This window comes from Symphalangus syndactylus, chromosome 24 (genome assembly GCF_028878055.3).
Source record: "Symphalangus syndactylus isolate Jambi chromosome 24, NHGRI_mSymSyn1-v2.1_pri, whole genome shotgun sequence".
NCBI lineage: Eukaryota > Metazoa > Chordata > Mammalia > Primates > Hylobatidae > Symphalangus > Symphalangus syndactylus.
The window spans coordinates 43,537,330-43,549,560 of NC_072446.2; the positions used below are offsets into that span (position 1 = coordinate 43,537,330).

The following is a 12,231-nucleotide window of genomic DNA, read 5'->3' on the forward strand; positions in this document are numbered from 1 at the left end:
CTTTTCTTAGTCATCTGCCAGAGCCAACAGTGCATCCCATTCTGCCTGGCGTGGGTGCACAGCCAGCTGTCTTAGAGCCCCAGAGGCCTGGGAAAGGCTGCCTCATTTAGGCACTGACCTCCAAGGTTAAGCAAACACAGGCTCTGGAGCCATTTACATATGGGTATGAATCTCGTAGTTGGAGACTCAGGTTAATCCCTCTGTCCCCCATAAGATGGAAATAATAATAGCCCCTTTGCATAGGGTTGCTATGAAGATGAGAAAAGATAATATATGTAAAGTGTTTAGCCAGTGCCTGCCCACAGTAAACACTAAATCAATTAGTTATTATTAGTAAGCACTAAATCGCTGGTTATGATTCCCATCTTTATAGTGATATTGATTCACTTATTCAAGAATGTGCATGTTCCGGCCATGTGTCAAGCCCTGTGCTAGATTCTGAGAAGAAGATTTGAATGATATGCAACCTGTACCTTCAAGGAGCTCAGTCTGGAGATGGGGACATATATAAACAGATAATTCCAGTGCAGTGGATACAAACAGTAATAGAGGTCCTAAGATGTACAAAAGGCTTCAGGGGCCTAAAGGACGGAGAAAGGACACTGCTTTCTCTTTTTCAATTTTCCAAGCCACCTGTCTATTCGGTCTTCCCTTTCTCGAGATCAAACATTCTCACTTCTCCCTAAAGACCTTGTCATCACGGTGCTCAATCTTCCTTCCCCACTGCGATGCTGGGGGAAGCCTTGGGACATTTCTGTTCTCTCGTGAATCCTTGAAGCATCACTTTAAAAAATATGTACTCGCTCCTTTGTCCATTGTAAACCTTGATATTTGTAAATATCAATAATAGGAACTTTGAAAAAACATACGCCCTTAGAAACAATGAAGCAAACCAAACATGTAGAATGTCAGAGCTTCTCCCCGCTCCACACCCTTCCTTTAAACTGAGGCCAACGTGGGCCCAGTGAGGGTCAGCGACAGACCTTGCAGTCTGAGAAAGACATGGCAGAAGCATAAGGTTAGAGGCTGTTCCTGCTGCCTCATTAAAAACAACAATTTTCCCCCAAATCTGGACTGAAACTGACATTCGATGCTAGGTGTGATCTCAGTATAACCCGCCCTGGTACACACGCATACACTTCCCATGTGCGCCATCTCATGTGATCGTGTCCACAGCTTTGTGAGTTGACAGCGGTGGGAGTGATTATCCCCAACCACAAGCAAGGCTTCCAGGCTTCAAGGGTTGGAGACCACCCAGGGCTCGGCCAGCATCAGGACCAATGGCTTCTAATTCCAGATCAAATGGTTTATGCCACACTACAACCCTAAACAAATGGACTGTGATGTGTCTCACTTCCCTGTGCAAGTGGAAGATGCTAATATATGTGTATCATGAGAAAGGACCTCACAATTTTCTGCGTCTGGGTTCTGCTGAGACGTTTCTTTGATTCAGAGAGAACTTCCCAGGATCAGCAAGAAAAGCATGTCATCATTTCCTAAGCCCTACAATCCAGGAAATAGTCCATCATTTTATAAAATTATAAAAGCGAACTATTTGAGTTTCTTTATTATCTGCCCCCTTCTCCCCAAGCTGGTCTTGTACAAACATGATGCACGTCCATTGGGTGACAAGTCTGTCGTAAGTGAAACGTTTACAGGCACTACAGGAATGACCTGGTGCCTCGCCCACCTCATTAGAATTCTAATTGGGGTGTGTAGGAGAGGCTCCTATAAATGGTAAGGCAATCCTTGGCAGCCTGTCTGTCAGCACTGTCCGTGCCATTCCCAGAGGAGCCTGAGAAGAGGCAGAGGAAGGCGAAACATGGCTGGTGAGTGCACGGCATCTTCTCCATCAGGTCCTTGCCAGAAGCCTGTGCTTCCCCTGGGCCAGCCTGCGAAGCCAGAGTGTCCGGCCAGGACAGCTGCCTGCCTTGGGGGCTCTGAAGGCCAGACTTCGTATTTTAGGGTGCTTGCCAGAGACGGCTCCTTCTCAGTGGTGGTTGGGTCCCTCTAGCATATTCTTGGGGTAGAACATCATTGGAATGTAGCTCTGAGTAATGGGCAGGGTGTTCAGTGCAGCTGGAGATCGCATCTCCTTAGGCAGAGGACAAGCTTTGCCTTGTTTGTGTTTGTGTTTCTTTTACACATCCGTCGCCACCCATAAAGCCAAAGCAGACAGGACTCAGGTCTCGTGTTTCTCAGTGTAGCTGTATCTAGCTGTCAGCAGTGTCAGCAAAGAAGCACATCTCAGAACTGCCAGGGAGTGAGAGTGGCAACAGGTAAGTTGATTTGAAAGAAACCATTGTTTATTTCAAATCAACTTACTTAGGAGCATTAGGAATGCTCCTAAGTAAACTACACATCGGAAGCATCAGACAGGCTCTGTGTAAGTGACTTGATGAGCTGAAGCCTCCCCATAGCAGGAGCAGGTGTGCCACAAGATGTCCTGGTCCGCAGGAGAGCACCAGGGAACAGGGGTTACAAAGAACAACAGGAAGTGCAGGTTTTCCCCCGCTCTGTGCTTACTGTCCAGGATTTGGGCCTTTGTTAATCAGCAGCCCTGCTAAGCAGCATGCTAATTATTATCTGTCTTGTGTGCTCAGCCTAGTAGGTTGACAGGGACACTAAATACAAACAAGGTATGAGTCAAACCTGTAAAATATTGTGAATGGCGATTAGGGCTGCTGGAAGATTGGCCAAAGAAATCACTGAGCCAGATGCAAGAGGCAAATGCTGGCTACTTCGGAAGCCACAAAAACTGGGACAGGTGATTGCACATTAGGCCCCCTCCCCTGTCTCCCATTCCTTGCCGTAATGTACAGCATGGCTGGGATGCTAAGAAGAGGATCTCTGGACCCTACACACTGTAGCAAGAGGGGAGGTCAGATGTCATCTAGTCCATCTCCCTCCCTCCAGGAGGTGGCTGAGGCCCAGGAAGGAGTGGAACCTTACACACAGTGAATCCATCACAGAGCCAGCTAGGTGTCAGCAGTGCCCTTTCCACCATGTCCTGCTGCCAGAGCTGAGCTCCTACATAAGTGCACACAACATCTGGAACATGAAAAAGCAATTCTGAACCTGGCTTCTGATTTGAGCTTTGTGACCAACTGCTTGTGTGTTCTCTGCCACCCCCGAGCCTCAAGTTTTCAAGATGAAAGGTTTGAAATGAATGCGTTTTGAGGTTCCTTCCAGTACCGACTTTTCTTTCTCCACAAAAAGAAACCAGGGCCAGGGAGTGGACAGGCACGTGCCCAGCCCCCAGGAATGTGCACTCCCATGCCTGTGCAGGACCTCCCGTGAACTCCCAGGAATGGCCTACCCGCTGTTAGCCATGATGAAATGTCTCTGTTAACAACCAGAGATGTTCTAAGGTCACAACAGAATGAGGCTGGTTGAGAGAAAATCAATTTTGAAAAGGTGGTGGAGAGACAGGTGAATACATTCAGTCCCTTAAATTCGTCCCACTTGCAGTTCCTAGCTCAGCTCCGAGTCACTCAGCCAGGAAGTTCCCAATCAGTGTTTCTTGGATGAATGAATTTATTCACTGAACACCTAAGGGAGAAGAGCTGTGCCAGGTGCAGTGGGAAATATGGAGGTGAATGAGATGCGGTTTCTGTCCTCTGTAGCTTTTAGTCTGGTATTTTTTTGTAACACCAGTTTTTTAGGTAAGTAGCATGCAAGGCAGACTGTTATTAAGCTGCATGACAAATACAAAACAAGTGCTATGGGGACCAACAAGAGAAGGAGATTAGTCTTGTCTGGAATTTGGGATAGGGAAGACTCTGAGAGATGAATGGCACTTGGTCATGGACAATGAGTTGGACTTGGTCTGGAGAGGTTTTGCAGGGCAGAGGGAACAGGAAAATAAATGTCAGTGTGAGCAGGTGTGAGGCAGGGGACTATCAGGATCACATGTGTGCTGCTTTGAGAGGACTCTGTGTCCAGCTCCTAATTTAAGGTTCTTGTTGCAATCAGAAGGGGTTCCATTATTCCACCCCTTGGTAGAGAAGGCAGCCTGGGCTGTGGCTGGAAATGAAAGTAGTGGAGGAAGGCCTGGCAGTCATCTGCACCAAGTGGCCTGGCATCCCCAGAGTGGATGGGAGAGCAGTTTGTGAGCACAGACGAGGGCCCCAGTGTGGAGGGGAGGCAAGGTTCCCCATCCCCAAAGCCACTTGGAAGCCCTGGGTTAGTGGCAGAGTCCTCGGGGTACACACCTGAACCACAGGCTTCTGCCTGCAAATGACCAGAACCTCTGTTTTGGGGACTAATGGCTCTGTCCCACTGGGGCAGCGAGCTTTCTTGCCAACTGCTTTTCCGGGCAGAGCACCGGCCTTGGCTTCAGGGACTTCCCATCTCAAGGCCTCATTTCTTCCACCCTCAAAGGACCTGTAACATTCCCAGCGTCTGGGTCTGCCACGAAACCGTTCTCCTTAGAGCTGGGACATCAGTCGCCCTTCCTCCCATGGAAGCGGTCAGGAATTGCTCTTGGGTTCTGGCCTCCTTCTCTTCTGTAAATCTTCTAGGCGCTTCCTGGGGCATCCTCACATTTTTGTATCTGGCACTGGGACCAAGGCAATATCTACTCTCTCTCTGAAAAGGAGATCGCCCCTCTGGGCTCAGAGTCTTGTGACTCCAGCTGCTCAGTGTTTGAAATGAGGACCAGCTGCCTCCTCTCTGCCCGGTTCCGTGGCCTTCTTCCACTTGGAACAGTGGCTACTCCCTGTTCCTTAGAGACAGCCCATGAGCAGCTTCATTCCACCGGGAATGACAGCTGCCCGTATTTTAGCGTTTGTTCCTGTAGGATTCCTTACAGGATAGCTGACGGGTTAAGAGTGCAGGTTCAGAGGTGCTCTCTGAATCGAGTCTCCACTCTGCCCCTTACGAGATGAGTAGTCTTGGGCAGGTCACTTAACTGGTGTGTCTCAGTTTCCTCATCTCCAAAATGGGGTTATTGCAGTATCCACCTCATGGGTGCTTATGATTACCTGGAAACTTTTTTCATGAGTCTGTTTTCTCCTTGTCTTGGGGGGATTTAAGAAAAACCCTATGAGATGAATTACATTTTCTAATCAGGGGTGATTCCCAGGGTACCCTCTCCATTAAGCGTCTCTTAGCACAAGTCCTCCCCGCTCTCCCTTCATCCATTCCCAAGTCCAAAGTCTTCATACCTGAGCACCTCCCTTGTTCACCTCAAGTAACTTCATGCTGGCTCCGCCCCGCAGGGCTGTCTCTGCAGATGGAGCAATCATTATCCTCCCCAGGGCCCACGTGCCAGGCTGGGGTGTGTGCTGAAGTTAGGAAATCTCGATTAGCAGTGGAGGGCACAAGGCCCTAGGATCTTGGTAGGAGCTGAGAGATGGAGTCAGAAGGAGTCAGCCTTCCCCTCCCTCAGGCTGATTTTCCTTATTTGTAAAAAGAGGACAGCGACTCCTCCCCTGCCTCCTTCCTATAGCTGCCAGGTGGCTCTGGTCAGGTAATTCATGTGAAGGAGCTTTTATAAGTGTAGATGATAAATAGGCCTAAGGTAGTGAGGTCTCAGTCCATGCTGCACATTAGAATCACCAGGAGAGCTTTAAAGAAAATGCTGGCCGGGTGCAATGGCTCACGCCTGTAATCCCAGCACATTGGGAGTTCAAGGCGGGTAGATCATCTGAGGTCAGGAGTTCGAGACCAGCCTGGCCAATATGGCAAAATCTCATCTACTAAAAATACAAAAATTAGTGGGGCATGCTGGCACGCACTTGTAGTACCAGCTACTTGGGAGGCTGAGGTAACAGTGAGGCAAGACAACTGCTTGAACCCAGGAGGCAGAGGTTGCAGTGAGCTGAGATCACACCACTACACTCCAGCTTGGGCAACAGAGAGAGACTCCGTTTAAAAAAAAAAAAAAAGGAGAAGAAAGGAAGAAATAAAGGAAAGAAGAGAGGGAGGGAGAGAAGGAGGGAGGGAGGGAAGGAAGGAAGGAAGGAAGGAAGGAAGGAAGGAAGGAAGGAAAAGAAAGAGAAAGAAAGAAAGAGAAAGAGAAAGAGAAAAGGAAAGAAAAAGAAAAGAAAGAAAGAAAGAAAGAAGAAAGAAAGAAAGAAAGAAAGAAAGAAAGAAAGAAAGAAAGAAAGAAAGAAAGAAAGAAAGAAAGAAAAGGGAAGGCAGAGAAGAGAAGAGAAGAGAAAGAAGAGAAGAGAAGAGAAGAAAGAAAATGCCAGTGTCATCCCTAACCAAAGATTCTAATTGAGTTTGCCTGGGATGGGTCTCAGACCAATAGAACATTCTCCAGGTGATTCTTCTGGGCAGCTAGAGTTGAGAGCCTCTGGTCTCAGAGATTCTAAACTCTCTCTTAGGAAGAGAAGTCCTTCTGTCTTCTCCATTTGCCCTGACCATAGGGTGTCTAGGCAGGGAGTAGGCTGTGGATGGCCCCTCCAAGACCTGTGTCTAAGTCATTGCTGCCTTGGTTGGCTACAGGGCGGCAGCTTGGGGTCATATCTGGTCAGGCAAAATTGACTTTCAGTCTGGGCTTGAGTCCAGCCTCTGCCTGAGCGTGTGATATTGAGTAAGTGACTTCACCTGACTGGACTTCCAAGGCCCTCATCTGTGAAATGGGGATAGCAACATCATTTTAATAGTCAGTATTTCGTGACTATTAAAAGACATAACGCAGGTGAAATGCTTAGCTCAGTGTCTGACACATAAGAGGTCCTCAATAGCAGCCCATTAAAAGCTCAAAGCCTCTTCTACTCTTGGGTTGTTTTTGCCATTACATATGGGATCCCAACAATATTAGTTTCCCCCAATCTCTGGGGGCCCCGGTGCTAGTGATGGGTATATGTTGAATCCCAACAATAACCCTAAGAGGGAAGATGTTCCAGGTCTCACTGTCCCTCTTCTACAGGTGAGAAAAGTACAATTCAGAGACATTGAGACCCTTGCTCAGGGCCTCTCACTGGTCCAGGTACCAATCCAGGGCTCATTTCTCTTCATCCTCACCAGCCCCTTACTCTGCCTGAATGCCAAGAAATTGTGCCACCTGTGCTGCACAGGGCTTGAAAATGTCAGGATATGTGGGGGAAGTTAAAAGGAAATGGCACAGGCTAGAAAGAGAGAAAGGAGAGAGAGATGGGTGCTGAACAGGAAAGCACCTGTGTCTTTGGAACCAGAGGAGGGGCCAGCCAGGAGCTAAAGATGTTTCCAGCGTCTAGGAGTAGGAAGGGGGATGACTTACAGCCTGTCGGTGACCAGGATCTGAGACCCGGCTTCTGGGCTAAGATCTGCTTCAACTATGTGACCTCTGTAGATGGCTTCCCCTTTCAGGGCCTCAGCTTTCTGACCTGTCATGTGGGCATACTAGATTACATCACTGTTTTTCAAGCTGCCAGTTGCCATCCATTAGCAGGTTGTGAAATCAGTTTAGTGGACTGTGACCAGCCATCAAGAAAAAAAAAAAAAAGGCGGAAGAAAAAATATCAGAGTACACTGATACATAGTAAGCATTAGCCATGTGAAACCTTGTGTCCGTTCCAGATCCATGTATGTAAAGACTATTAAATAGATTTCTTGATTTGGCCTCTCTCAATAGAGCTTAACCAGCCAGCTAGATACTTTTCAGCGTTTTTTTTTTTTTTTTTTTTTTTTTTTTTGAGACGGAGTCTTGCTCTGTCACCCAGGCTGGAGTGCAGTGGCGCGATCTCGGCTCACTGCAAGCTCCGCCTCCCGGGTTCACGCCATTCTCCTGCCTCAGCCTCTCCAAGTAGCTGGGACTACAGGCGCCCGCCACCACGCCCGGCTAATTTTTTGTATTTTTGGTAGAGACGGGGTTTCACCGTGGTCTCGATCTCCTGACCTCGTGATCCGCCCGCCTCGGCCTCCCAAAGTGCTGGGATTAGAAGCGTGAGCCACCGCGCCCGGCCAGCGTTTTTGTTTTTTGAGACGGAGTCTCCCTCTGTCGCCCAGGCAGGAGTGCAGCGGTGAGATCTCAGCTCACTGCAACCTCCACCTCCCCTGTTCAAGCCATTCTCCTGCCTCAGCCTACCAAGTAGCTGGAACTACAGGCATGTATCACCACGTCCAGCTAATTTTTGCATTTTTAGTAGAGACAGGGTTTTGCCATGTTGGCCAGGCTGGTCTCGAACTCCTGACCTCAGGTGATCTTCCTGCCTCAGCCTCCCAAAGTGCTGGGATTACAGGTGTGAGCCACTGTGCCCAGCCACTTTTTAGTATTTCTATCAGCCCTCATTAACTCCAGACTTCTGTAAAATAAAAATGCATCTATGTCTAGAGAAAAGATGTGGGAAGTAGTCTGGGTGGGGGCTAGGGATAGTCCCAGCCACTAGAGTAGCATCACTCCATGTTGGGCCCCCTGTCAGCCCCTCTGTGGTGTGGTCCTCCCTAGAACAGGAGATGGGAGCCCCATCACACACCCGGCGACCAAGTCATTCTCACCCGTCTGCTACAGGTGATTCAATTACAGAGCCAGGCTGATAAGGATTGAGACGGCTGACTAGCAACTTCCCTTTCACAGTCTGGAGTCTTTCTCTGTGCTTTTCAAGTGACCCCTGCCAAAGAGGGACCACAGAATAAATGGGCAGGGGTTACACTAACATATTTGTGATTATGTTTGGCTATGATTGACAGTGAACCCCCCCAAAAAACAATAGCTTAGAAAAATAAGACAGAAGCTTATTTCTTCCTTACACGAGAGGCCTGGATGCAGGCAGTTCTGGGCAGGCCAGGTGGTGGCACCATCCTCAGGCCCCAGCTCTGTCCAGTCACCTCTCCACCATCGCTAGGGTATGTATGACCCTGAATGGTCTAAGATGGCTGCTAGAGGCTTGTTCACGTCACTCCAGACAGCAGAATGGAAGAAGAGGAAGAAAACAGGCAAAAGGCATTTGCCAACTGTTTATATAAAGAGGTTTCCTAAAAAAAAAAAAAAAATTGAAAACAGGTATTCAAACAAATATTACCATGTGCACATTCATAGCAGCACTACTCACAGTAGCTAAAACGTAGGGACAACCCAGATGTCCATCAGCTGATGAATGCATCGACAAAACATGGAATATTCATGTAATAGACTCTCATTCAGCCATAAGAAAAGAATGAGCTACTGATGCGTCCTCCAACATGACCGAGCCTTGAAAACATTACGCTAAGTAAAATAAGTCAGACCCAAATCACATATTGCGTGATTCCATTTGTTAATTTATGAAATGCCCAGAATAGGGCCAAGCGAGGTGGCTCACGACTGTAATCCCAGCACTTTGGGAGGCCGGGGTGGGCAGGTCATTTGAGGTCGGGAGTTCGACAACAGGATGGCCAACATGGTGAAACCCTGTCTCTATTAAAAATACAAAAAACAAAAAACCAAACACCGCATGTTCTCACTCACAGGTGGGAATTGAACAATGAGAACACATGGATACAGGAAGGGGAACATCACACACCGGGGGCTGTTGTGGGGGGGCGGGGAGGGGAGAGGGATAGCATTTGGAGACATACCTAATGTTAAATGATGAGTTACTGGGTGCAGCACACCAACATGGCACATGTATACATATGTAACAAACCTGCACGTTGTGCACATGTACCCTAAAACTTAAAGTATAATAATAATAAAATTAGAAAAAAAAAAAAGAAAAATACAAAAAAATTAGCCGGGCATGGTGGCGCATGCCCATAATCCCAGCTACTCAGGAGGCTGAGGCAGGAGAATCACTTGAACCCGGGAAGCAGAGGTTGCAGTGAGCCGAGATCGTAGCACTGCACTCCAGCCTGGGCGACAGAGGGAGACTCCGTCTCAAAAAAAGAAAAGAAAAGAAAGAAAAAGAAATGCCCAGAATAGGCAAATCCATAGAGACAGAAAGAGTTGGGGTTGGCAGGGGCTGGGGATAGGAGGAGATGGGGAGTTCCTGCTAATGGAGTGGGGGATTCTTTGGAGAGTGATGAAAAAGCTCTGCCACTAGACAGTGGAGATAATTGCATACTGTGAATGTACTAAATGCCCCTGAATTGTACATTTTAAAACGGTTTAAATGGCAATTTTTATGTTGTGAATTTTACCTCAATTTTTTAAAAGACAGAGTTCCTGGAAGTTAATACCTATAACTTTTGCCTATAAGCTTTTGGCCTAAATTTACCCCACAGCCACCGAGCCAGAGTGGAGCCTGGGAAAGTAGTGCCTGTACACATGGGGGATTTCATTACCAGGAAAGAAGGAGCGAGTGAACATCGGGATAGATATTTATCTGGCAGTCCACCACATTAGAATTGCTGCTGGCACTGATGTTCTCAGGAAAAAAAATCTGAGAAATTGCCCCAGGCCTGACACTGGAGTTAAGCATTAACTCAGGGAGGTGGCACGGAATCAGAGTTTGGAGATGTCACACTGTGGGCAAACCACCTCTCCGGCCTCCATGTGCTTGCATCTGGAATAAGGGTTAGGAGTATGTGATTGGTCTCTAAGGTTTCTTTTCCCGCTCATGTCTTTTAAGTGTGTACGTTGATGAGTCAGTTCTAAGACTCATGTGACTCCTGTCTCTTCTTCTCCTCCCTTCACCCAGACTGGTGCAGAAGACAGCCCTGAGGCTTGGAAATATACATAAAGCTGTAAACTTGAGAACCTTAGACAGCTGAGTACCTTCCCCTCCTCTCTTTCCCTCCACATTCGGACAGGGTGGGCTGTGATGAGTGACATATCAAGGGCTTTGGGGTTGGGGAGACAAGATCATTGGATCCTTGATTTGGGGGCTGGCAGAGCAATCCTAGGGTTAAGGGACAGGACGATGACTGACGGAGGCAGCCTGTGAAGGGTTCAGAACCACACCGGAAGGTTGATGAGCACGCTCTCAGCTGGCAGCCCCTACTCGGGGATGCAGGGCAGGCTGTCCCCTTTGTCCAGCTCCCCTGAAGACGGCTCTTTTGGAAGAGATGTTTTTCTTCCAGGAGTTTGCTCTCTCCCCTCTGTCAGAATCCAAATGCTAGCAGGTGGACGATGCAGCATGAGGGCCCCTCACCACTTAGGGCAACTTCTGGACTCAAAATCCTGCATGAGACCCTCTTCCAGAAGGAGGATCCGGGACCACAGTGACAGGGTAGAGTCAGTAAGGCCTGGTGAAAAGGAAACACCATTTTTTCTTCCAGACTACTCTTAATACTTCCTAACCGCCAAGTGTGTGGGGTTTGTTCTCATACCAAGCGATTTGCAGTGGACACCCACCGGGTGTCCTACACTTCAACTCAATTCTCACACTGTTTGGAGTTAGCACACAGCCCACAGGGAGTGCACGCACCCCTCAGTCCCACAAGACTGCCCCCACTTCAGATGCCAGTGCTTCAGAAGTTGTCACCTGTGCTTCTGACGGACCAGATTTAAATCGGGAGTTCCCACCAGCCCCTTCTCAGGTTCGAAGATTTGCTAGAACAGCTCACAGAACTCAGGAAAACGGACGACCAGCTTATGATAAAAGGATACAATTCAGAAGCAGACAGATGGAAAAGATGCCTGGGACAAGGTGTGGGGAGCGGCACAGAGCCCCCATACCCCCCTCCCAGCACTTCCATGAGTTCAGCCTGGAAGCTCCTCAGGCCCCATCCTTTGGGGTTTGGGTTTTTATGAAGACTTCATTTATAGGCATGATTCATTAAGTCATCAGTCATTGGTGACAAAATCAACCTCCAGTCCCTCTCCCCTCTATGGAAGTGGGTAGTGGGCATGAGGCTGAAAGTCCCAAGTCTCTAATCACTGGTTGGTTCCCCTGGCAACCAGCTCCCATCATGAGGCTATCCAGGAGCTGCCAGTACCAGTCATCTCATTAGCATACAAAAAGTCACCCATCAATTTGGAGGTTCCAAGGGTTTCAGGAACTTTGTGCCAAGAAAAAGCAGAGATCAAATACATATTTCTCATTATGCCACACCTGGGTTCAGAATCCTGGCTCTGCCAATTTCCAGGCATGCAGTGAGTTGAGATCATGCCACTGCACTCCAGCTTGGGTGACAGAGTGAGATTCCATCTCAAAATTAAAAAAAAGAAAGAAAGAAAGAAAAGAAAAGAAAAAGAAAAAAGAAGAGCTCTCAAATAAGAACCTCAGTTAAACTACCTGGTCTCTCTGAGCCTTGGTTCCTCAGTGTAAGATTTCATTGACCACATACATAATGTGTTCTGTGGACTGCACGTAGCAGTTGGCATAAAGAAGGCTGATGACAAAAGTGAGCCCCACTTTTCCTCCTCCCCCAGCTCGG

The 12,231-nt window shown here is 48.1% G+C and overlaps 1 protein-coding gene across 1 annotated transcript in view; it reads left to right on the top strand.

Annotated features, from left to right (window-relative positions):
- Positions 1-1,759: 1,759 nt before the first annotated feature.
- The window catches only part of TGM3 (transglutaminase 3), a 52,186-nt gene continuing 41,714 nt past the window's right edge, over positions 1,760-12,231 (top strand). The window contains exon 1 of the mRNA XM_055265559.2: positions 1,760-1,829. Coding sequence (XP_055121534.1) covers positions 1,823-1,829 — 7 coding nt within the window. The 5' untranslated portion in view covers positions 1,760-1,822. The remainder of the gene's footprint in view (positions 1,830-12,231) is intronic.